Source organism: Castor canadensis, chromosome 5 (genome assembly GCF_047511655.1).
Source record: "Castor canadensis chromosome 5, mCasCan1.hap1v2, whole genome shotgun sequence".
NCBI lineage: Eukaryota > Metazoa > Chordata > Mammalia > Rodentia > Castoridae > Castor > Castor canadensis.
In genome coordinates, this window is record NC_133390.1 from 97,418,272 (window position 1) to 97,444,774 (window position 26,503).

General features: G+C 40.0%; 1 protein-coding gene across 6 annotated transcripts in view; it reads left to right on the plus strand.

The window, feature by feature from the left end:
• Window positions 1–26,503, plus strand: part of Pld1 (phospholipase D1) — a 197,817-nt gene that overhangs the window by 73,042 nt on the left and 98,272 nt on the right. For 4 of the 6 annotated variants that reach the window (XM_074073779.1, XM_074073780.1, XM_074073778.1 and 1 more), the window contains 10 exons: window positions 1,707–1,897; window positions 2,135–2,256; window positions 4,471–4,616; window positions 4,831–4,939; window positions 6,265–6,330; window positions 11,880–11,938; window positions 12,984–13,076; window positions 20,159–20,311; window positions 22,393–22,542; window positions 23,236–23,319. In XM_074073779.1, the coding sequence (XP_073929880.1) occupies window positions 1,738–1,897; window positions 2,135–2,256; window positions 4,471–4,616; window positions 4,831–4,939; window positions 6,265–6,330; window positions 11,880–11,938; window positions 12,984–13,076; window positions 20,159–20,311; window positions 22,393–22,542; window positions 23,236–23,319 (1,142 nt within the window). In that variant the 5' untranslated portion in view covers window positions 1,707–1,737. Of the gene's footprint in view, window positions 1–1,404; window positions 1,600–1,706; window positions 1,898–2,134; window positions 2,257–4,470; window positions 4,617–4,830; window positions 4,940–6,264; window positions 6,331–11,879; window positions 11,939–12,983; window positions 13,077–20,158; window positions 20,312–22,392; window positions 22,543–23,235; window positions 23,320–26,503 lie in introns of those variants that run through there. The other 2 variants (XM_074073776.1, XM_074073781.1) reach the window with 2 other exon arrangements.

Genomic DNA, 26,503 nt, shown 5'->3' on the forward strand with positions numbered 1-26,503 from the left:
CTAATCTCTCTGTGCCTCAGTTTCCTTCTCTACAATGAGGGGATGACATAGTCCTTTCTTCAGAATAGAAATAGCAAACCTTCACAGACTTATTCTTATGATCAGTGTAATTATATGTAAAGGGTTCTCACCAGCCAGCCCCTCAACTAAGCATCAGTTCCCGTTAACTATTAGTATAATAGAAATTAGGAGTGGAGATGCAGTTTAAGGAAAGAGATACAGGCAAAGATAGGCTGATATTTTGCTAGTAGTAGACTACAAATTTGGCTTTGGCTTCCTTACAGCCAACATAGAGAAAGAAACACGATTGACACAGTTCACAGGGAACTTAGGTTTATTAATTATATGCATGTATATATGAACACATGGATGTGATATATATATATATAACATGTGAGTGAGATACACACACACACACACACACACACACATGTGTGTATATAATATGACTAAACCAGACCTGCCTGTTTCGAATTTCTGAACAAGGTCTCTTTTTACACAGCAGTGTAAATTTTAGAGACTTAGTGAGTTATCCTGTGGGCTGCCCCAGTTTGTCTGAGACTCATTAGCATTCCCACATGGGAATTGATAGCAGAACCCCACTAAGTGTTTTCCCCTCAGTACACTGCATTCTCAGGAAGCTCAATTATGACTCTGGATGAGGCCGGATGAACTTGGGGTAATGGCGCTATTTCGCTCACCACACCAGGTGCTCTGTAACCATAGGGATCAGCCTTATTTGTCTTCACATCTTCATTCAGTGCATCTCACACATGGTGGAGGCTCAGTTAATGTTTATGATTTGCAGTAATAAATGAACACTGCAGAGAAAGTTCTGGTAAGAGAGCCCTTCTGGTTTAGGGCCTGACTATAACAGAGGGACTGTTTCTACATCAGGCAACATAGACTTTTCATCCAGTTCCAGTGACAGTGCTCAAGGTTTAAATCTCAGTATTTTAAATGAAAAATAAAATCTGTATGAACTCTTCTTCCCTAGGTACTTATGTGCAACGACTTGTGTTATTAAATGTCAGAATGAAATAGAACCAGTTTTCCTAAAAAAAGAGAGAAAAGTATAATTCCAGCACCTCAGATATCTTTAGAAACAGGTATATTAATCAATTTCAAGACACATATACCATTATACCTCATGCAAAGTCATGGATGAGATCTCATCTCTCAGAGAGGTAATATAATCTTTGCTTAGGATATCTCCTACAGAGAAAATGTCAAAAGATTATGATTTATAAAAATATTTCTAAATCTGCATATTTACATATGTGAAATACTCTAAATTTTCTTTAGGAAATAATGAAAATTGCTTATTTTACTTGAATTATACATTTTTACATGTATTGTTTCATGTATTTATTATAGTGAAGAAGGAATTTCTTTTCATTGAATAGGCATTCCCAAATTAATTTACCTTAAATCTGTCATTTATCCAAGTTCATAAAATTAGAGGAGAGAAATGTTGACATTTATTCAGTGTGGTGTTGCTTTTCCTTTTTTGTTTATGCTTAATTATTCCATTCCAGCTAGGAATCCTTTAACAGGAAAGTCAACTGAAAAGTTTTTGGAGAGATTGGGACTAGACAGGTACTTGGCTTGTTTCCTGTGCTGCATCTGAGCCTGTACTTAATTTGTGCAATAGAGTTTTCCTTGACCCAAATCTAAGTCTGTGTAACCCTTCTCTTCTTTCTCAGCCCCTCTGCTTTTACCCTGTCCGAAGTTAACATGTCTCTGCAAAAGGAGCCCAGAGTAAACACCTCTGCACTGCAGAAAATCGCTGCTGACATGAGCAATTTGATTGAAAATCTAGACACGCGGGAGCTCCATTTCGAGGGAGAGGAGGTAGAATGTGATGTGTCTCCCAGTGACCCCAAGACTCAGGAAGGTAAAGTCTGGTCATCGGAGCAGGGCAGAGTTTGTCAGGGTGGACGGGCAGAACACAGTATGAAGTGACCAGCAAACACTGGGCCTTTCTTGCAGAGATCATAATGCAAGGCTGAGGATGGGCTCCTAAGAGTCTGGCTTACTTTACCAGTTAGGATTCTTACAGGGATGCCTGTAAGGGGCAAGGCATGCTACCATCATGTATTGGAATAACCGCATTTCCTTACTTATTTTTCAGTGTGTATCCCTTTCTCCGCTATTTATAACACTCAAGGATTTAAGGAGCCTAACATTCAGACGTATCTCTCCGGCTGTCCAATAAAAGCACAAGTCCTGGAAGTGGAGCGCTTCACAACAAGGGTCAGAGAGCTTATGTACTCCCCCCCCCCCACCGCTTTTGGGTCAAGATATCTGAATTAACACACAGACTTCTATTTTCCTTCCCTAGCCAGGGCCGCATTCTTCAGGGTTTTGTTTTTATTTGTCCCTGGCAAGTTCTCACCACCTCTCAAGATTTTGCTTTCTTCTCATTTGATCTTTATTCTCCTACTCCTCTCTTCCCCCTTTCTTCACAGTGCTTTTTTTTTTTTTTTCTTAAGACATGTAAGCCAATGTCACTCTTCTACCCTGCTTCTCTCCCCAGTTTTCTATTTCATTTGGGACTCTTGGGGCATTTCCATTCCAGCTAGAATGCCAAGTGTAAATCAAAGAAAAATTTACTTCCTTAGTGCTTTTTTTAGCAGGAGAATGTTGGTGGTACTTGGCTTTTAAAAGACTAAATACAAGCTGGGTGCAGGAGGTGGTGACTTGATCACAGTTCACAGCGAACCTGGGCAAAAGGTTACCAAGACCCTATCTCAACCAATAGCTGGGCATGGTGGCACACGCCTGTCATCCTAGTAGCTATGTTAGAGGTATAAATAGGAGGATCAGGGCAAAAATGTGAAGCCCTATTCAGAAAATAACTAAGGCAAAAAGGGCTGGCGATGTGGCTCAAGTGGTAGAGTGCCTGCCTAACAAGCATAAGGCCCTGACTTCAAACCCCAGTAATGCCAAGAAAGAAAGAAAGACAGGAAGGGAAGGAAGGAAGGAAGGAGGAAGAAAGGAAGGAAGGAAGAAGGACGGACAGAATAAATGCTGGAACACTGGATTGACAAGGAAGGAAGGAAGGAAGGAAGGAGAAGGATAAATGCCAGGACGCTGGATTGACCAGTACTATTATCTAAACACTCTGCTGAGAGATTCTGCTGCAGGTTCTGCCTTTCTAATGTGCTCCTGGCACCCCATCCTTCAGTCCCCAAGCACATGCACTTTTACAGAACACTGGGAAGGCTTCAGGGTGAAATGCCTTCACCAGGCAGAGCTAAGCCCTTGGAAGCAGATTAGACCAGCAGAAGCTGGTTAGGTGGCTGTGTTTGCTCTGTTGCTGGTTGCAATTCATAGCTGTCAGGTCTGGCAGGCACAGTCAGCTGCTGCAGGGTGGTGGCCTTTGTCCCTCAGGTTAAGCCATAGCCGTGGCAGAGTAAGGCTTCCACTGATTCCTGCCTCAGGGGACACAGAACATAATAACCTTCAGTCACGGGCAGCCTCACCTCTCCTCCCTCCTTGTCTCCTGGAAGGTGATGGGGCAGCCAGCCTTGGTTTCCTGATGGCTCTGTTCATGCTGTGTCCTGGTACTTGTTTGTGTGCTGACACCTAGAAGGGTCTAGTCTTTGCTTCAGGCTTTTCTTATATTTTTGGTCCATGGCCCCTGGTAAACCCTGATAAACTGAAGATGATCTTTGCTTCTTGTTTTGCTTGCCAGCTTTTAGACTGATAGGCAATAACGTGGAGGGGTTAATGTACAGACTAGAACCAGACTGCCTGCTTTACTTCCTCTCTTAGCTTGGACATCTCAACAAGTTACTTAACCTCTCTGTTTCTCCATTTCCTCATCTGAGTAATGGGTATGGTAGTGCTTACCTCACATTTATTTTGAGGATTTAGTGATAATACTAATACATATTATTGTGCTCATATTATAAAAGTATGCACTATACACGCAATACTGTGCGACCTTTTCCACCTACCCTTCCTGAGCACTGGTGGCGCCTCGGTACCAGGGAGGTGGTATAGATAAAGCTGGACCTTGGAATGTGTTTCAGAAGAAGGAAAGAAAGCATGTCGTGGCATTTGTTTAGGATGAAAAGGGCTAAGGAGGTGTCTGTCACCTCCTGCTTCCCTCTCAGCTCCTCCAGTTGTCTGTTCACTGCTTATGGGTATGGATTAGACGCTCATTGTCTCCTTTACCTAGTTTCTGGGTTCCCCTGTGTGTGTGTGTGTGTGTGTGTGTGTGTTGAAAGGATAGGGTTTGTAAGAGTTGTCTGGTCTGATTCAAAGTTTGTATTCTATAATTTATCAGGTGAACATTTAAGAGAATATTGTTTCTGTAATTAACTGTTTCAAAAATTTTACTTAAGTAGTTATATAAAGTAAGTTGGCTGAGCTTAAGTATATTTTGATGTTGCTTATTGAGAGCTTTCAGAATTTTATATCTTATATACAAACACCAACCATTTTTATCTCTCTCTGTAGGTACCAAGTATCAACTTGTACACTATTGAATTAACACATGGGGAGTTTAAGTGGCAAGTTAAGAGGAAATTTAAGCACTTTCAAGAATTTCACAGAGAGCTGCTCAAGTACAAAGCCTTTATCCGAATCCCCATTCCCACCAGAAGGTAACTAGTTCAGAATTAATACAAAATTATCCAAGTATTCAAGTTGGATAGAAAGTGTATATCATTCATTTTATAGGCCATCTTGTCCATCGTTGGTAGATATATTCAATTAAATAGCTTTTTTCAAAGAACCATCTCATGAAAGATAGTACGAGAGTTATAATCACAGAATAATGTAACAAATGTTTGCACTGTGTGTATGTATATGTTTTAGACACACATTCAGGAGACAAAATGTCAAAGGGGAGGAGCCCCAAGAGATGCCCAGTTTGCCCCGGTCATCTGAAAACAGGATTCGGGAAGAACAGTTCTTTGGCAGAAGGGTGAGTCCTTGCACTGTTCTGTTGTTGGGAACACAAGTTCACAGCACCATAATGTGGCATCTAATGAGGGTGGGGGTCTGACTGCAACCTCTCTCACACCTGGATGGATCAGCTTCTCTGGAGCTAGTCCCTCTTGTCCCCCGAGGCGTGGAGAGGTGTGCTGTCCTGGGAGAGGCAGAGCGCTTGTTAGGAGTTGGGGCATGAAGAAGCGTCCTCTCCACTGGAACAGCCCTGGGCTTGCGATGGATTGGAGACTGAGCACATTGTCATGGGTCTTGAGGTCTAGTCTTTTAAATCTACATATCCCATGTATTTTCAGTAGCTCATTTTAATATATGTAAAATCGCATCCCTATGCTATAGGTGGGGCAGTTAGAAGAGTAGGGTGGAGCATAGACACACACTCTAGAACAGAAGGCTCAGGACCAGGGACATCTCTGCCCACTCTGCTGTAGTAACTGATCTGCCCAGGCTGGGGGGATGAGGCTTTTTTTTTTTTTATTAGCACATAAGTAATTTGATCATTTTATCAGTTCTGTTTTGTAATTGGAAGATTTTATGCTTTAGGGGAAATATTTGAATCTTGTAGTTGTTTCTTGTCTAAAATCCTTTTGGGATTTGGATTAAGTATTTTCCAAACTACCTAGATACAAAAGTTATACAATTTTGGATTTCTGTGAACACATATATGAATCCAACTGAAGATGATTACAGCAATTAACCCTTAGTGACTTAGCAAAAAGGCACAGGGGATTTTGCATCAGTCAATATGATTGACATACGATGCCTCAGAGCCCTAATCCTACAGCTCCACTCTCATCATACACACATAGCATCTTAACATAGGAAATCCAGGGTATATCTCACTACAAAGTCTTTCTTTTTCTTTTACCATCTGCTACTTTTTTTAAAAAAAAACTACTTTGAAATTGCTAAGTGTCTAAACTGAATGTTAGACTTGAAAATGTACAGGTTTTTATAAAATCAACCAATGCTTCAAAATTACCTACTATGGGCAAGTCCTGCTCTAATAGTTAAGAAAGATTAAAAAACATGTAGTCAGGCCTTGCCAGCTATTTTGAGAAGACTTCAACATGTTCAAAATTAGACAGCAGGAAGAGATTTAAAATAATAATTCAAGAGAACTCTGGCAAGAATAAAGCACCTAATACTTCTAGCATTCCCTTGCCACTGCTAATATTAGTGAATAACTGAATAACTAGCTTCCAGAAGTTAAGATGAAATGGTTATCTCATCATTGCCACTGTTTAAAGTTTTCTACTAATATGACCATGCTAATTCTTATCTAAAATATTTGCATTGCAGAAACAACTGGAAGATTACTTGACAAAAATACTAAAAATGCCCATGTATAGAAACTATCATGCCACAGTAAGTACTATTTGGTGATTTCGAAGTAATTTACAAAATAACAAGTTGTGAGCTAAATTTTGGATAGTTTTATTAACATAAATACTTAACATGTTTACATTAGTCCCTGAATCACAATAAGTTGATTTGACAGCAACGATCCAGTTTATGTTGATGTTCCACTTTTAAAATATTGAATAGAACTTCAAGTAGTCTGTAGCAACAGATTTAAATGAATTTGACATGCTATTGTAGGCTAGATTATCAGAAATCAACTCTCATCTCCCGTCAGGTTTCTAGAATGAGGCCAAAAGTCTTTCTAGCTGCAAAGAAAAACCTATTGAGTAGTGAGTGATGAAAACTGTTAAGCAGAGTTGAATATCCCAAGATTATAGGAATATACTTCTGTTGCTGTCTGATTGGCCTGGCTTTTCATGTGAAAGTGAGATGCATGGGAAAAGCTAGGAAAAGAAAAACTCTTGAGAAATCCAAGAAAAGAGGGTGGCAGGACTTAGAAACAGCCATAGAGATTAAGCTTGGGTGGCAGGCAGCCAGCAAGCAGGAGGAAATGGGTTTCCTGTGTCAGCAAACAAAGAGTTCTGCCCTTGAGAGACCTTGGCTATCCAGTGGATAACTGAGAATGTCTGGATTATTGTATTTATGTCTGTGCATGTCTAGACTGTGTTGCTGTAGGGTTGTATGCATATGCACGATGCAAGTGCAGAATTTAAGAGTGGGTGCAGTTGTGACTTGGACCCTAGGCTAGAGAATGTCGTCCTACAAACACATGCACAGAAGAGGGAAGCCCTCAGTGCCTTTAGGAGAGGAAGTGAGAATGCCTGGCTCTCTGAATTTCTTTGAGGTGGGAGCTGCCCTCTGACTGCTGCCTGCTGGCGGGTTATTTGGGGACTAGTCCAAATATGCATTTGGCTAGTTAGTTGCCTTACACACAACACAACTCTCATGAGGCTACCTTCTTTGGCAGCTTACGCTGAGACGTTCAAAGGACTTGCAGTAGCTTCCATAGCTTGGGAATCCCGGAGAAGTGTTTTCTTAGGGAAGACAACCAGATAATGTCAAGAGACAGATGACGGGCGGGGGGAGTGTCATCCTGTCTAGGACTCAGGACCACGTGTTGTTGAAACAGCATAGTGAATACAAATACTGTTATTCCTCCAGTTGTGTTCTCTGAAATCAGACATGATATTCCCTCTAGCAGAGGATTATTTAAATGTGTGCTAATACTCACATGAAATAATCTCCTATCTCTCTTGCTTTTCTGCCTGCCTGTGACTTTTCTTGTACTGTTTCTTTTGGCTTTCAAACAGTGCTTGGTGAGTTCGATCTTTCCTTTCCACACACATTATTACACTTTAAATTCTGGTGTCTACTTAAGAATGTTTGTTTTGAAAATTTTAATTTTAATTACTTTTCCAGTCATACAAATCTTTTCAAAGTTAGGCCATCTTGTGTTTAGAAATCCCATGGTGCCTTATAAACATTTTCTTCTGAGGAGAAAATTCAATTAGCCACTTACTGGACCTATTATTGCCCTAAGATATTCTCTTCAGCAGCTGAATTCCCCAAAATGATTGAAGCATGGGATATAATTTGATATTTATTAATTCCCTGACATTATTTTCCTTTTATACTAAATTTAATCTGGCCTAAAGACTAGATTTCTTTCAATAATTGTGAGAGATATTTAAACCCCTGCCTGCAAAGAACACATAAAGTTATTTTTATTTATATGTTAACCAGTTTAACCCTTAAGAGTATATAACAAGCCTATTTGCAGTTATTCGGGTCTTTAAACGATAGAATGATGGTTCATGGGTCAAGGGAATGGACAGATTATGTCCTTAAGCCCTGGATTGTCCAGATCTTTGTTTGGACCCTGTAAGTTTTGATTTTCAAGTTCCTTCAGGAGAAACCTGAGAACGAAGCTAAAATGCTATGGTTGTCTTAGAAACGACCATACCTTGGCACGGTCAGACTCCATTAAAGACTGGAGAAAGATCTACGTTATGGTATTTGTATACTAGGATTTACCCAGAAGGAGCTGGTCTAGACTTCGAAGCACTGACTGTCTACTTTCTGAAATGACATTTGAAATTAACTGGTGGAAGGTCATTCCTCTTCCTTTTATATACTTGATGGTTAAACTTAAACTCAGACAACTGCCTTTTCTTCCAGGACTAGGAGGACTTCCTTTGTTTTTATTTCCCTTTTTCCTCCTTGTAGCTCTGTCAAGCAGAGCATCCTTGTGTTTTAGTGGGTTTAGCAGCAGGCAGTTCGTTCAGAGATTGTTGATAATTCATTCAGTTTTCCTTACTTAGCTGTAAAATGGGTATGCGGGTATTTCACCTTTTCTCTTGATGTAAGTATTAAAAAAAAAAACAGCAATATCTAGCTAATTTGTGCATTACATACAAGAAAATCCCATACAAGAATTCCTTTTGTGTTATGGAATTGTACTAGTTCTGGCTGTCTTACAAAACCCACAGAATGGGTATTTTAATTGGTAACAGGAAAATACTTATCTTCCAGAGAATTAGAGGGAAGAGGAATAAGGAACAATAAACGTATTTTTCTTACTTGAGATTAAAATCTATACATGGGACAAAATGCACAGTTTCCAAGAAAAGGTCCAGATAAGATTGTATCTCCATCCTACCCAGAGTCAATCAGTTAACTCCTGTGGCTCAGGTTCCTTATCTCCAAAATGGTGATTAGCTTGAAAAGCTTGCACAGAACATTCTGCAGATCAATAATGCTGGCTTCATCTGTCCCTCATTTTGTAGGATAAATGACATTAATTTGAGTACGTTTGAATAAAGATGCAGAGTTTCTATTCCAACAGAGAGAAGTGTACTGAGTTCAAAGTCTGTGCCTGGGAATTAGGGAGGTGTTTTCTGTCTCAATCTTGAATCCCAGATTCCAGAGGGACTTTAGTCGGTAGTCCAGCCTCCTGTTCCTTCCATAGATCGGATGTCTTAGTCCCCTGTAGCTGTGTTAGCAGCAGCCATTCCTGGAGTCCCCATCCTGCTCCTCACCCCCGCCCCCAGGAAATGGCCCTATCTGAACCTCTGGTCTTCCCTGTGTCTCAGTTTCCTATCTGGCCATTGGCTTGAATGAATTTTTGCTACATGAAGAGTGAAATAGGCTTCTTGCAATGCAAGAATGAGTGGGCAGGACAGCATGGACGTGATTGCCAAGTAGTTTCTGGGGTTACTTGCTACCCCAAGGTTTCTTGTCTGCCTCTTGGCTTGGAAATCTTTTGCTTCTGTTTCTTTAACGTTTTAAGTATACAATTGGTAAGTCACAATGGAATTTTCTGCTTGAGACCACTCTCCATGTGCTAAGAACATTATTTCATTGCCTTGATCTTTTCCAGAACAAAAACAAGACAGTGATTAGCACTTCCCTTAGCAAGCTCAGTAGACGCACGCTAGTTTAAATTGATTTTAAATCCTTACGCACGAGCGGCACCTGTGCTCGTGGAGACTGGAATTCTTAGCATGGGCAATGTACTGGGATCTTTGTTAACATAAGCACTGTGAAACTGCACGTTTTGTTAATTGGCTTTGCTTCTCAGTTGACCTTGATACATTTATTTTCAATCTGATAAATCTGTGTTAGAATGGTGCTGGGTGTTTCTTTTCTGGTGGTTCCTCCTTGAAATCTCTCTATAGTCAAACTGTTCTAAGCCATTAAAATAAATTCAAATTTACATTAATATGCAACTTGTAATTTTCCGTATTACTAATGTATTTTTTTTTATTTGGATGAAATGCTTTTACACTTAGCAATTTTGTTATCATCCCATGCAATGATGGCAGAATTATTTCAGAGACTATTTCTGTTGTCAGTTATTTGATGATAAGAGCTGTGTGAATAGAAAATATGTAAATATTACATGCATGGTTTCCTTGATTTTTGTCTTATTTCTTATTCCTCTGTTCAATTGTATAAATTAGTTACACCTCTGTAATAGTTTCTTTAAATGTAAACTGGGATTAACAAATTACCTGTCTGCTCCTTGAAGGTAAAATGGGAAGTTATGGTTTAGGATTTTAAGACATTTTGGTTTAAGATTTTATGATTGGCAGTCTGAATGTCATTTCTAATACTATAGTTTCCAATTAGAAAGTATTTTCATAAATCAGTTAAAAATGTGTGGGTCTGAATAATCCATATTTTATGTAAGAAATGAAATTTAAAGACCTTGCTTTTAGAATCCTTATTTTTAAAAGAGCCATGTGAAGATATGTTTAATTTGAGATCTTTAAAAGTTATTTAACTCCTTTTAAATAATAAAAAAAAACTTTCTGCAAATATTTATAAGAAAAGGAAGTTGAACCTCATAAGAACTTCCAGCTCTGTGATTTCTGTAATCTTTTACAAGGTTAGTATTAGCCGTTTCCAATTACTTACAAAATTTTCAAGGAAGATTTATTTCATTTTGTTAATCTCGCTTATTTTATAAGCCTGGATGCTACTTCCTCTGGAGTCACAGTAGCCAGGACAAGGTCTGTAACTTTGTCACTACTTTCACTCCTAACTGGCCTGACTCCTCCCACAGAATTTAGTTTCCTTAATCTCTCCCTCTGCTTCTGATACTGGGAGAATATCTTTGCTGTCTTTGTTTTTCTATGGAGGGGGTTACAAATATGTACTGCAGACCACTGGCAGAAGTGGATTTACTGTTGACTGCTTGAAAAAAAAATAATCTGCAAATGTCTAACTCTAGACATTCATGGATTACTTGAGGCGAGGCCCTTGCATTTGTTAAACATTACATACTGAGGATTTGTTTTTCCTTCCATGCCCCCACATTTGCATCTAGCCCCCACCTTGCTAGAATATGCAAGCAACTCAGTGTTTAGGCTTGATGGTGCACGCCTATAAAACCAACACCGGGAAGGCTGAGGCAGGAGGTCAGGAAATCGAATCCACTGTGGGTGGGGGGAGGGGGGAGAAATGACCCAAATATTGTATGCATATGTGAATAAATAAATAAAAAAAAAAGGGCTGGTGGAGTGGCTCAAGGTGTAGGCCCTGAGTTCAAACTCCAGTACTGCAAAAAAAAAAAAAAAATCTTAATTCTGCCCAGTGCTCTCCAATCTCTCTGCAACCTACTACACATTTAATTTCCCATTGCCTTCCTTCATCTTACTCCCTGTAGCCCAGCTGTTGCCTTCCTACACCTTCTGTTCTTTTCCCTTCCGCCCAGGGCCAGTCCATGGTATTGCACCAGCATCTCTCCCTTCGCGAATGCTTTTTATTATTTTGTGTACACTAGGCCATGTAACTCTGTCCCCTAACAACAAAAAGAAACACACAAAATATTGGAATTAAACTCACTTTTCATCTCTACATCCAGGAGTGCACTCACTTTCTCAGGGCAATCCCACTGTTATTGACCTGCATAGCCTGTAGAGTATCAGTGTTAACACGTAGTAGTACGTAATACATGTTTTTGTAATGCATACATTTCTTTTGTTCCTTTTCTCTTTTTTGTTTTCTAAGGTATGTGTTTTTGTTTTTTTTTTTTAATTTCTTTTCAGACAGAATTCCTTGATATAAGCCAGCTGTCTTTCATCCGAGATTTGGGACCAAAGGGCCTGTAAGTTCCATTGTTGGATCTTCAAGGAGAAGTGTGAAAAGCTATGAGCATTAACAATTGGTGTTAGCCTTTCTCCCCAGCAGACTTAGGGTGGCTGAAGGGATCCCACAATGGCAGTGGGATCCCTCCATCTTTCTCATATGCTGACAGCACTGATTCCCTCTACCCCAACAGGGGAAGTGTTGAGTACACACAGCAGGCCTGAGCTGTGGGAGAACACACTAGAATGCTGATGTGTAAGAGCCCTCCTTCTGAGCGCGTATGCAAGTTAACTGATGGTCATTTATTTTGTTAACTATTGAAAAATAATACTGCCTAAATATGTGCTGTATATATAGAAGGGAACTTATTTAGTGACTATTTCCTTCACCATATTAGAACTTGATCATATAAAGCACTTAAGTTTTTAAATTTTTATTCCTTAAGAGCATTGTTATACTTGTTTCAAGACTGTTTTCTTTTGTTTGGCCATTGTTATTGCTCTTTCTTGTCACATCTTTCAAAATCAAGATATCAGCACCTTCAAAGCGAGTAGCTTTGCTCCTCTTCCTTTGGCATGGCTCAGGTGTTAGACTGTGTGTGAAGGATACATGAGTGTGGTGAATCCATGATGGACCCTCCCATGGCTTGATAGGAGCTGTACCATGTAGAAATGCTCAGGGTCTTTAATTAGTATGTATTAATTGTACAAAATAATTGGTTTCATTGTGACATTTTCATACCCATAGGCTGCATTAGCTCTGTTTTAGGTTGTCACCATAATGGGAGGGAGCACTTAGTATTGAGGGCCAGGATGTGTTAAGATCCTGCATTTTGCCCAACAGAATTATGCAGCCTCCAATGCCAAAAGGGCTGTAACTGACAAGGGTGCCTTCCAGATTCATTGCCAGATTAGCCAGCCTAAAAATATAACAGTAAGAGAGTTGAGGGTGGAAGAAGAAAGAGTGAGGAGAAAGCTATGTGAGAAGATGGCTTATTTAGTGCCAAGTTATAAAGCTGACCAGGAAACTTTGAAGATGGTGAGTTAACTTGATGTCTCTTTCAGAGAAGGTATGATCATGAAAAGATCTGGGGGACACAGAGTACCAGGCTTGAATTGCTGTGGTCAGGGAAGAGCCTGCTACCGGTGGTCAAAAAGGTATGATTTGGGAGCTGTGCGTATGAGTGAGTGTTTGTTTGTTTTGATAAACTGGGTATTTGAGGGGATTTATATGCTAGTTTTAAATGATAAATTACTTGAAAAGCATGGCAGAAAAAACATTTTTAATTATATTTTAAAATTCAAGTTTCAGCATGTATTTAAATATTCTATTCAGAAGTATACTAGTAGGCAGATTGTATAAAAAATATATCTACAAAGCCAGTGGGGGGTCAGGGGTAGAGCTTTGGTAGAGTGTATATCTGGCATGTACAGGCCCTGGGTTCCATCTCCAGCAAAAAAGAAAGAGGAGGAAGGAAGGATGGGAGGAAGAGAGGAAAGAGGGGAGGGAGGAAAGGAGGGGAAGAATGGAGGAAGGAAGGAAAGAAGGAAGGGGGAGGAATGGAGAAAGAAAGGAAGGGAGGGAGGAATGGAGGAAAGAAGGGGGAAGAAGGGAGGAAGGAAGGAAAGAAAGGGAGGGAGGGAGAAAAGGAGACTCAAAATTGGTCAGCCAAAGAAGAGGTAATATGGGCAATAGTCATATGAAAAGATGAAGGTGCATGACGTCATTAGTCATTTGATATAAATCAAATCCGCCTTAAGATATAACTTCACACAGATTAGGATGGCTATAGTAAAAACATGGACAATAGCAAATGTTGGTGATGATGCAGAGAAATTGGAACCCTTGTATATTTCTGGTAGAAACGTGAAATGGCGCAGCCACTTTGAGAAAGCATTGGTAACTCCTTACACTGTTAAACATACAGTTACCATATGGCTTAGTAATTCTGCTCCTAGATATTCATCAGACACCATGTTTTGGTGTACATATATATATATTTGTCCATAGTGACAATATTCATAATAGCCAAAAAAGTAGAAACAACTCAAGCGTCCATCAGTTGATAAGTGTATAAATGAGGTATTTGCATACAAAGGGATATTATTCAGCCATAAAAAGAACAGTAAACTGCTGGTGGGTATAAAGTTTCTTTGAGGGTGGTGGAAATGGTTTGGAATTAGATGGAAGTGATGCAAAGTTTTGTAAATATGAGAGCATTGAACTGTGTTTTTAAAAGACAAGTTTTATAGTATGTGAATTATATGAGAGTGAAATTTAAAGGGAAGCGGGGAGAATAGAAGGAAAGGGTGTAGGAGGGTGAATATAGTGGAAATAGTATGTACTCATGAAGGAAAATGGAAAAATGAGGCCTGTTGAAACTGTTCCAGGAATGGGGGTGGGGGATTAAGGGGAATGGTGGAGGGGTGAATTCAACTATGATGTATCATAAGAACTTTTGTAAATGTCACAATGTACACCCAGTGCAGCAGCAATATGATAATTTAAAAAAGAAAAAAAATAAAGGGAGTGAAGTACTGATATAAGCTATAATATGCATGATCCTTAAAAACCTAAGTGAAAAAAGATAAGGCTACATATTATATGGTTTCATTTATATGAACTGTCCAGAACAGTTTGAGACAAAAATAGATAAGGGGTTTCTAGAGGCTGGTGCATGTTACTTTTTCTACTTTAATTCTGCTGATGGCAGAATAGGGCTTCTTTATAGTTATGAAAGCATTCTACTGTTCGGTACTAGTGATGGTTATATAACTTTGCAAATACATCACAAAGCCACTGAACTCTATACTTTAAAGAAACCTCGCTGAGCATCATGGTACCTGCCTGCAATCCCAAGCCTCAGCAGGCCTTGGCAGTAGGATTGTGAGTTCAAGGCCGGCCTGGACTACATAACAAGACCTTGCCTCAAACTATTAAAACATTATTAGGAAATCATATACATATTTTACCTCTATATAATATTTCCCCAACTTGAAAATTATAAGTGAGCTCACACGTACATGCAGAACAGCTATAGGTACATTCACAGTATATAAAAGAAAAACAGTGATCTACCTTCAAACATAGTTATTTAAAATACATGGTCAACAAAAACAAGTCATTAAATTGGGCTTTTACTTTTTGAATTAGAGAAGAAAGAAGAAATTACAAGGGAAAGATCTGAAGATTAAAGTAAAGAAAATGGAAAATGCCTGTTCTTTAAAAAAAAATGACTAAACTAAAAAGGAAAATAATATAATTACAAAAAAAGAAAAAGTATTTGTTTCTAAATAAACTCTTCTGACTTGAATAAGCTTGGGATACAGGAAATCCAGACACTTCCACTTGAGGTGTCTTCTCACCCCAAATTGTGCCTAGATGAGGATGTGAGTGTGCAAAGCGGTTTAGAACGCAGCCTGCTGGAGGGGTGGCACCAGGTGGACCAGAGGGAAGGACAGGAAGGGCAGGCAGAAAAGCCCAAAAGGCTGTACTGTCTCTGCATCATTATGGACAACCGAGCTGCAAGCCTGCGGGGAAGCAGGTGCCCAAACCAGGCTGGAAGAGGATGGAGGGCCAGTCAGCCTGTCCCCAGCCCAGGCCTCTCTGTGGCCCTGCACAAACTCCTTCCGCTCAGTCTTCCCCAGTCATCAGCTGTCTCAGTCAGCTGCTCTTGCAACTGCAGTATTTGAGACCACTCCTTGTACCTGGGCTCTCTGGGCTGCCAGCAGCCCCTGGCCCTGCACAGAGCAGACTAGAAGTGCTTGCAGAGCCCATGGTTGCTCCTGACTGCTGTCCACTGTTCCCTGGGTCTGGATGGTACTGCAGCAGGTTCTGTGCTGTCTCCTGCAGTCCCTGCAGGTCCCAGCCTGGTTGTCACAGCACCCTGCGGGCAGCACATCCTTCAGAGCCCCCTTCATGGCTCTCTCCTCCTGTCTCCCTAGGGCTGCTCCCCGGCATCCCTCCCTGTGAGCTCCTTTCCAATCCATCTGCCCACATCCTATCTCAGAGCCTACCTCTGGGCAGCCCAACCTGAGGCAACTTCTTAAGGAATGGAAGCAGTGGTCATAAATTCAGTCACATATGGAATGCTGCATGTCTACCATATTGTGTTCTGGCCAGCATGGAAACAAAATCCTGCCCTCAGGAAGCTGTGTGAGGGAAGTGCAGGCAATACCTAGGTGGACAGGGCATGGAAGTGATGTAAAAAGCATAAGAATTTTGAAGAAAATAAGAAATGGGATAGCAAGGAACAGAGCAGGTGGCTTTAGCTCCAGGAGTCAAGGAAAGGCTCCTTTTTAATTTATTTTCTGGAGGTGCTGGGGATTGAATCCAGAGCATCATGCTTTCTAGGCAGACACTACTACTTGAGCCATACCCCAGCTCTTTTCCCTTTTAGTTATTTTTCAGGTAGGGTCTCACATTTTTGCCTGGGGGCCAGCTTCCAACCATAATCCTCCTACTTATGCCTCCTATGTAATAGGGATTACAGGCGTGCACCACTCCACCCAGTTTGTTGAAATGGGGTTTGCTAACTTTTTGCCTGGGCTGGGTCTGAACCTCCATTCTCCCAATCTCTGCCTCCTGAGTAGCTGGGGTTCAGGTGTACACCACAAGGCCTGACCAAGAAAAGGCTCCTTGAGGAGTTGACTTTTGAGTTATAACCACTATGAGAAGTAGCAGCAAGGAAAGGTAGAGAAAGACTGCAGGAGACAAAACCAAGCCAGTGAACAAGTTAATGCGTGCAGCTGCCCTGTGAGGAAGGTGAGGCAGGGTGTTGAAGATAGCTCTTTAGATGGAAGGAGCCTCCCTGTAGCAGGATGGTAGAGACCATCCAAGGGAGGATGTAGAAGAAAGAGTTTCTAGGCAGAAGGACAGCTGTGGTGGGTGTGATGCACAGAGAGTCGGGCGTGGAAGGAGAGATCAGAAGATGAGGCTGGGAGGGCAGAGCTGGAACTGGAGCCCAGGGAGACCAGCCTAGGGCAAGCAGGTGCTCACCCCTCTGCCTGATTCCTTTCTTGATGCATATCCTCCTGTTAAAGAAAAAAAAATGTATTGACATAAAAAGAGAAAGGTTGAAATCAGAAGGGTTTTAACATATGGCATAATTAAAAAGCTTTAATAAAGGCAGTTTATCTGATGTCTGATGACTATAAAGAGCACATCATCATTGTCTAAACAGAAACCACTCAGTTTTGCATTCAGTTTTCACAATCCTTTTGTCAGTACAAACAGTTCCATACTTTCAGGCTGCCACGGTGGGGAAGCAGGAGAGGACTGGTTCAGCTAAGACATAAGTCACCCTTGCAGTGGGACGGTGCCCTGGCAGTCCACAGCCATTTTGTTTCTGTAGTCAAACAAGACTGTTGCCTACTCCAGTATCTGTAGAATTAGAGAAAAGTACCCCATTCCTGCAGGTGGAGCCAGCCTGCCTCAGAGCCTCTGTAGCAGGTACCACGTGCAGGGCACATCAGCACAGTGGCACCTGGTGACCTCTACCAAGACTTAACAGTCTTTGGTCCCTGGAGTTATTGTAGGAGCTTGTGCTGTTAGGACCATTTCTCAGTTTTGTTTTTATTGCTGATGTTGGGGAGTTTGTTGCAGGAAAATATGGCCATCCTACTGTCACCTGTACCATGCTCTCTGCTGTGGAGCTCTGGCTTGAGCTGGCTCTGATGGCATATCCTTGTCTTCCAGGCAAGCAAAGCCACAGGACTGGAACATTTGACATAAACTTCTAAGATTGTCAGTCCTGTCTGCCTGGGGCCCCTTCCTGGCCAGCAGCACAGTTCACAGTGCCAGACAGCTGGGCCTGTGCCCTGCTGTCTGCTCCGGATTGCATCACAAGCCATGAGAAAGAAGGAACTTTAACAGATGTGTAATCTGTCAACTCTCTTTTAGCCTTAACCAGATTTTATCAACTGGTGGCCATGTGTTTAGAGTCCTACCTCAGTATCCTCTGAGCTTTTCTTTGATATCAGGGCACTTATGCCCAGGAATGTTACAAGATTTCTTACAAAATGTCTTATGTCTGAATTAGCTGAAAATTGTCACTGACTCAGGCTCAGGCTCAGTTGTGATAGAATAGGTCCCCAAATAGAAGCTTCCTTTGAAATTTAGTTTTGGTGGGACTCCTTTCTTTCTTCAACTTAATTCATTTCACCAGGAAGCGTAGACCCACCGTGACCTGTCATCTCGCTAATCATATCAGTCTCTGTGGTTAGCTATTTGCTTTTTGTGACCTTGATGTTTTTCCTTTTGTTAACCATATCACATGCATGTCCTTTACTGAAAGTTACCCACTCCGCTTCCTTTTAGTGAGAAGGAGATAGCCTGTCTATTAAAAAACAAATAAATGAAACAAGCTATATAGAAATTGATGTTGGATTTGTCTACGTTAGATTCCAAGTTATAAAGCCATTAAACCATAATGTGGCTAGCAGTTTCAGTAAAGATTGATTTAAATACTGAGTGTACATATCACTTAATTTATATTCACGTATTCTACCCTCACCTGTTCTGTAATGTGGAGTCACCTCTAGCACTTTTCTGTGTGTGGTTTGTGACATCATCCCTGTTGTCACTTCATTTGGTATTCTGCAAATGTCATAGTACATATGCTATTTGGTCTAGAACTATCATTGTTGGTGTCCCTACTAATCTAGAGTGCTCTTCTAAGAACGTAGTGACACTGTCAGTGTTAGTCTGTCATCTTCATACTTAACTACTTAGAATGTGGTCCTACTATGGCCATCATCTCTGAGCTGGCTGGAAATACAGGGACTCAGGCCCCACCCCAGTCACTGAGAATCCGTATTCACTTAGGGTCCAAGGCTTTGTCTGTGCGCATGCCTGGCAGAGGAGAGCTGTTCTGCGTAGTGCAGGGGTTTGCTAACCTGCCACACAACATCCCTCATTTGCTTCATACTTCCTTTCTAAAGCAGACTCGATGATGTTATTGTTGACTTGTCTTGAAAGCATGAGGAGTCCCTTAATAACTTATTAATTTAACTAATTGTTAACAATCTCCATGGCATTTTAATTAAAAACACAGACTCTCAGGCCTTTTGAATGGGTCTGGCATGGGGCCAATGAGTCTGTTGTTTTTCAGAAGCCTCCGAGAGATTGTGGTCATGGGGAGGTGGGTTTAGGAAACACTGGTTCCTTGGTACAAAATCAGCCTCATTAGCTTTTAGACCTCCTCAGTGTGGCTTTGCCCATTTTCCCCTCCCTTCCCTGACTTACCACCCTCCTCAAGACTCTGATACCCAAACAGTTCTCCCAACACATGAATTATGTCCACATGGTAGTGCCTTTGGTGCCTTTCTGTGTGGGATATGTACATTGACCTGACCCCCTTTGGGTTCTACTCATTGGCTTCCTTTCTGGTCTCGCCCAGACATCACCTTTTCATAGCCAGAACTAAGGACTTCCTGGTAGCCATTATTTTTTATTACTCTTTTCTAGTACCTATACTATTTGGCCTAGAATTTTCACTGTGCCCTCAGTAGCCTGGTGTGCCCTTCTAAGAATGGACTTCCCAGTCTCAGTTATCTTTGAGCTCTTTCCACAGCTAGCTCTATCCTAACTCCCAGTTGATTTATCAGTGTACTTTTTCCATCATGAAGCTCTCAAATGTGTATTGAATTGAGTGAAATTCAATTCAAAGCAGCCCTGTTCCATTGAGCATCATTTACTAAAAGTCCTTAAGTCACAAGTAATTTGAAGTCATCAATAGGATACGTGGAGTACTGGGTGCTTACTGGGTTTTGCAAATGGGGATTCCCCTTACCAATAGATGGATTTGCTTCATTCACGACAGGTTACATTAGCAAACACCAGTCCATTCCATTCTTCCAACCCCTGGGGTCCTCTGTGCATTCTGCTAGCATCAGGGACATTCTTCCAGGCTTAGTGTTTAAAGAACTAATGAATTACTTTTAATTGCTTCGTGCCAGTAGTTAAAGAAAGATAATGAAGGGTTGGGGGTGGGGGGACTACTATTTTGCTTTATAGTAATTCCCAGTACCTCGTGCATGCTAGGCAAGTGCTCTACCATTGGGCCACATCTTCAGCCATTGTTTCATAGTAATTTAAAAAAAATAAACCTCCATAGAAAACATGAAATTAAGTGAGCAGTCTGCTAGAGTGTTTACTTAATAACACTTGCCATAATAATTTATTCTTTGTGTTTTGGTACTTCAATACAATTTTAAAACTTCTTTTTACCTTCTTACAGGTGGCTAATTGTGAAAGATTCCTTTTTACTGTACATGAAGCCAGACAGCGGTGCCATTGCCTTTGTCCTGCTGGTAGATAAAGAATTCAGAATTAAGGTGGGGAAGAAAGAGACAGAGACGAAATACGGTCTTCGAATTGATAATCTTTCAAGGTAGAAATTTCAAATACTGAAAAAAAATTCTACCAAAATCTCTTAAAAGCAAAGGTCTTCTCTCAGCATTAAATGAGAAAACTGTTGCCCTCAATGCAGAGAAACTAAAGCAGATACTTTAAAGCAACTGAGGCCAATAGGAGAAGGGAACCAGGAACTAGAGAAAAGGTGAGATCAGAAAGAATTAACCTAGAAGGTAACACCCACGCACAGGAAATCAATGTGAGTCAACTCCCTGTATAGCTATCCTTATCTCAACCAGCAAAAACCCTTGTTCCTTCCTATTATTGCTTATACTCTCTCTACAACAAAATTAGAAATAAGGGAAAAATAGTTTCTGCCGGGTATCAAGGGGGTGGGGGGAGAGGGAGGGGGCGGGGAAAGGGAATGGGATTGGGGAAGGGGGGAGAAATGACCCAAACATTGTATGCACATATGCATAAAAGAAAAAAAAAGTGAGAAAAGAGTAAACTAATTTAAACATTGAAAAAATTGTTATTTAAAGCTCATCCTCAGTCAGAAGTAATAAAACCACTTTTTCCTTATACATGTATTATACATCTACTTTCTTTTCTGTTTTGTATTGTTCTGTTTTCAGTGCTGGGAATTGACTCCAAGGCCTTGGGCACACTAGGCAAGTGCCCTATATCCCCAGCCAGGAGATGTTTTATGAGACAGGGTCTCACTATGTAACCCCAGGCTGACTTCGAACTTGTGATTTTCCTGCCTTAGCCTGCTGAGTGCTGAAATTATAGTCACCACACCTGATTGCCTTGTATATATTTTTAAGAATAGAGTATTATTTATGTGACAGTCATAATTAATTATCCCATATGTAGATACTTAACCAAATTAACCAGAGTGTAGTTTACATTTAAATGCAATAAAGTTTCACTTTATAAATCAATATCCTTTAATTAGAAAAACACCCCCAAATTTTGATTTACAGAAATCCTGTTTACACACAGATTTTGAGAACACTATCTTGAAAAGACCCTCAAATATATTCTTATATATTTTATTAGTGAGTACGTGTGTGTTGATATGTTTCTTTCTGGAAGTTTGTAATCATACCATGTATGTGTGTGTACATTTGTTTCTATGTGTGTATTTTACCCTCATCTATGTGAATATATATTTTTTCTCTGTTTACACAGTTACAACATAGATACATATACCCCACTGACAGATTTTATACGTTCACTTATGGACTCAGCACCTAGTATCCTTTCAAATTTAGATTTGTGTAGCTTATTTTCACCTCTTGATGATAGTGACCAATTCTGACACTTGGCATCCAAAAAAGGTTTCTGCATTTGTTTTCAGTGTTTATAAATCTTCAGAGGTTTAGGATAGTTTAGGCATCATGTATGCCAGAGGGAATTAATCAGCCATGTTGCGCTGATTGTGAAGCTCAGATTATGTCAATAAGACACATTTTTCCTGTTTTTCTTAGCTTGTCTTTGTTGAGCTGTCCCATCCTTAAGACTAGTCTCCTCATGGAGGCAAGATGGCTGCTCCCATCCTCACACCACATTCAATGGGAGGGAGAGTTTCTCTTCCTGGCATTCTGGAGCAAGTCCTGAGAGTTGCTCATGCAGGGTGGAACTGACTGGTGCACTTATTCCCAAACCAGCTCTGGGAACAAGGGCTGCAGTATGCCGTTTTGGGAAGGGATGACTGTCCCAGACACCAAGGGAGAGGACACTAGACAGCACAAAGGGAAATGTCCTCTAAAGGAACCAAAGACTCTGACACTTAGAAGTAGGACATCAACTTAAACCTCTTTCTCGGCCCTCCCTGTAGCTCAGCATAGTCCAGTGTCTGTGGTAGTTGCCTTGATGCATGTTTGCATGAATGAGCAAGTGAAAAAGAAACCTAAAAATTTATTTTTGAGAAATTGATTATTTTTAGAAATTCTACCAAAGATTTTTAGAAGCCTGCTTTTTTTTATATTCTTTGCCTAAATTTTTCAATTTATGTTTGCTATAATACCAAATAAATCAGGGCATGTTTAATTAAAATTAAAAAAAAAAACCACAGTAACTGTTGTTTTTTCACATTTTTGCCTTTCTTTAAAGGACACTTATTTTAAAATGCAACAGTTACAGACATGCTCGGTGGTGGGGAGGGGCTATAGAAGAATTCATCCAGAAACACGGCACCAACTTCCTCAAAGATCACCGATTTGGATCCTATGCTGCTATCCAGGAGGACACTCTGGCTAAGTGGTAAGATATTTTTGCTCTTAGGCTGTCCAGGTATGTGTAGCATCTGAAATTATAGTGGTTTAAATTCAGCTGGAATCAAATTTCAAAACTGTAAAAAAGAGAATATGCATTGTATTTAACAAGTGCCTCTTTTTCTGAGACCCTTGGAGGATGACCTGATCATAGATTCGTTTCTAAAGTTTTTCACAGTGAGCTTTATATTTTAAAGTTTGATCTTTTTTTAACACTAACTTCACACATTTTCTTAGACACAAATGGAAGGTTTACTTAAGTCATTAGCATTAATTTAGGAAAAAGCATTTACTTGCTAGATGTTTCTTTTAAATACAGTCATGGTGAGCATGACTACCACAGACTGGAATCTGGCCTGTTTTTAATCTCAGAAGAAAAACCATGTGTGAGTTCAGCAGGACAGGGGAATTCTTCTGGCCCCATCTGGTCATGAGGCTCAGCTAATCTGTTGCTTTCTAAGCAGGTAAGAGTGAGGCTGCTTGGGATGACTGCTTACTGCCCTTCCTAGTAACAGACAGAATACCACAATTGTAATCCTCGTTTTCCATTTACACAAAGTGAACTGGTGGTGATGAGACACTGGCCAGTGCCATTCATGTTTTGCTTTACCATTGTAAACATTGTCTTGTTTTGTTTAACAAATTCAAAACCAAAAAATGGAACAGAAAATGTGTTTTTCAGGTATGTTAATGCCAAAGGATATTTTGAAGACGTGGCGAATGCCATAGAAGAGGCAGAAGAAGAGATTTTCATCACAGATTGGTGGTTAGTATTTGTCCATGAGAATTTTGTCTGGAGGTTTCTGTGTTTAGAAACATACATCTGTGTAATCAGACGTTATGAAAACTAGCAGTATTCAGAGATGGTTTGGCCAAAGTCTCAACCAATTAACTAATAATACCTAATTTTCAAAACACTTGACCTCCAAATATATTCTTAAAATATTTAGCTTGAACAATTTTGTTTTTTAATCTTTGCATTAGGAGGTAGACACCTAAATATTCATTTTAGTAAACATTGTGATTATCCTCCCTGGATATCTTTCTCCTCTTGGCATGTCTGTCCTGAGGTCCAGTGACCTGCTTCTGGGTTGGTCCTTTGATGGTCAAATAGTTCCATTTGCCTGTTACTGTTCAAATGTCCTCTGTAATGACCAGGTCTGGCCAGCTCTTCTGAAGATACATCAGGTCTCACTTTCTGATCCTCTTTAAAAACATACGGGAGTCGTGGTGCTTATACAGCCACCGGAAGTCTCATATCTAAAACTCATGAGCTCTTGGAGTTGGTGTAGCTTTGTCATCTGACTTCAGTACCAATTGTCCATGTGCCTACACAGTTAAGACCTATGATAGATGCCAACATTGGTGGCGATGGAAATAAAATGTCTACAATATGTTTCCCTTTTCGGAACTTAGTTGCCTGAAATGTCCCTTATTTATGTCTATCCTATTTCCTTCCAAATGACACCTCTTTCTTTTTTTTTTTATTTTTTATTATTCTTCATATGTGCATACAAGGCTTGGGTCATTTCTCCCCCCTGCCCCCACCCCCTCCCTTAACACCCACTCCGCCCCCTCCCTCTCCCCCCTACCCCCTCAATACCCAGCAGAAACTATTTTGCCCTTATCTCTAATTTTGTTGAAGAGAGAGTATAAGCAATAATAGGAAGGAACAAGGGGTTTTGCTGGTTGAGATAAGGATAGCTATACAGGGAGTTGACTCACATTAATTTCCTGTGCGTGTGTGTTACTTTCTAGGTTAATTCTTTTATATCTCACCTTTTCTCTAGTTCCTGGTCCCCTTTTCCTATTGGCCTCAGTTGCTTTTAAGGTATCTGCTTTAGTTTCTCTGCGTTAAGGTCAACAAATGATAGCTAATTTTTTAGGTGTCTTACCTATCCTCACCCCTCCCTTGTGTGCTCTCGCTTTTATCATGTGCTCAAAGTCCAATTCCCTTGTTGATACCTCTTTCTAAACACGAGAGTAAATTCAAACTTAACACAGCACCATATCCCTTCAAAAAGTATTTCTGGAAGTTGGCAAAGACATCAGAGAGAATGAAAATAGTTTTCCCATTGAGCCTGATTTTCATGTTTTATGTAAGAAAATACTATCTCTTTCAAAGGTTCTGAACACTTAAATTTAGGCTCATTTAAACATCTAAAGAAATGTTTTCTCTTCTGCTTTCAGCTAGAGAATGAATCAGGTTATTTCTGTTCATAACTGCACTAGGATAATATCTTATTACAACACACACTTTTGAAATAAAACCTTCACAGTGACTTCCCTCTTAACAAGTGAGGAAAATTCTTGGTTTTGTCAGTCATAACTCCAAAGAGTATACAGTAGTATTTCATTGTGGTTTTATATGGTATCCGTAATGTCTTGTTATGATGAACAAATTTTCATGTGCTTTTTGGACATTTGCTTAATCCTTTTGGAAAATATACATTCAACTCTTCTTCTCTTTCCCCTCTTTCTTCTCCTTTCCTTCCTCCTTTAAAAATATTTTTTCTTGTGATGCTCAAGATTGAATCCAAAACTTTCCCCCTATTTTTCCTTTTTAAATTAGGTTTGGCTGCCTTTATATAGGCAGTTGTAGATCTTTGTACATTGTAGTTAAAGTAGTTGTTCCATTTCACCTTGGCTTCCTTGGTTTCTGATGAGAAATTTTCAGTCACTTAATCATTGTTCCCCTCTACTTAGTATTTTATTTTTCTTCTGAGTGCTTTCAAAATTCTTCCTCTGTGTTTGATTTTCAGAAATTTTGTTATGCTATTTGTGGTTATCCTGTTTGGGGTACTTTGAGCAGTTATTGAATTTTTGTTTTTATATCTTTAGCACAATTTGAAAAATTCTCATCATTATTTCTTTTGATTTTTTTTTTTGAAATTTCTTCTTCTAGGTCTCCAGTGACGCAAAAAGTGTCTTTTAAATATGGTTTCATGGGTTACTGGAGGTCTGTTCATTTTTCAAAATATTTTTTTTTCTCATTCAGATTGGATAATTTCTATTTAGCCATCTTCAAGTTTATTTATTTGCTTCTCTGTAATCTTCATTCTGGCATTTAGTCTATCCAATGAAATTTGTTTTTTTGTTTTTCTGTTTGTGGTAATTGTGTTTTTCATTTTGAAATATTCTATTTGATTCTCTTTAGATCTTCCCTCTCTTCAGTGAGACTTTCTGTATTTCCACACATTTCATGAATGTTCACCCTTATTGTAGTATTTTTTATAACATCTGGCAAGGAATCAAACTAGATAATGAAAATTCTAGTATCCTTGCCATCTTGCTGTTTCCATGCAGGTTGACATTTTTTATGGTTCTTTGTATGCCCAGTACTTTTTTATTGTATTCTAGAAAAATTTTAATATTAGAAAAGTCTATTACTTCTGTTTACTATTATTACTTAATATAATAAAGAATTTGTTTAAGTTTATGGGGAGCATTGTTACTTTTATTTTAGTAGGTAATTCGGTTACAATGGTTGAAGCAGAAAATTCCAATGAGTCCTCCAGGGGTGTGGTTTCAAGGTTACTTTGTTTTTAAAGACTGCAGTGCTATTTAGCTCTGTTCCATAGCATTGGTGGTATAGTGGTGAGCACAGCTGCCTCCCACATTTGTTCCATATGAAGCACACTACCTAGTGCCCAGTCTGGGACTTGCGTGGGGCTTAGTTCAGTTAAGCTCTGTAGTGTGAAGCTCAGGATCAAATTCATGTAAATGAGCCAAGAGATTATAAACAAGCTTATGGGACTGCTTTCCTGGGCTCATCCCTCTCCACAATCTCTCAGCTGCCTTCTGCTTCCCTGCACCTTCCCTCCTAGTGCTCTGGCTAGAAAGATGAGTTTCGGTTTACCCTGCTCTGCCATGTGATTTCTTTGGTAGTCTCACATACAGAGCTAGCCATTGGTACTTCCTGAGATCACTGCTTTTCCAACAGGAGAGGA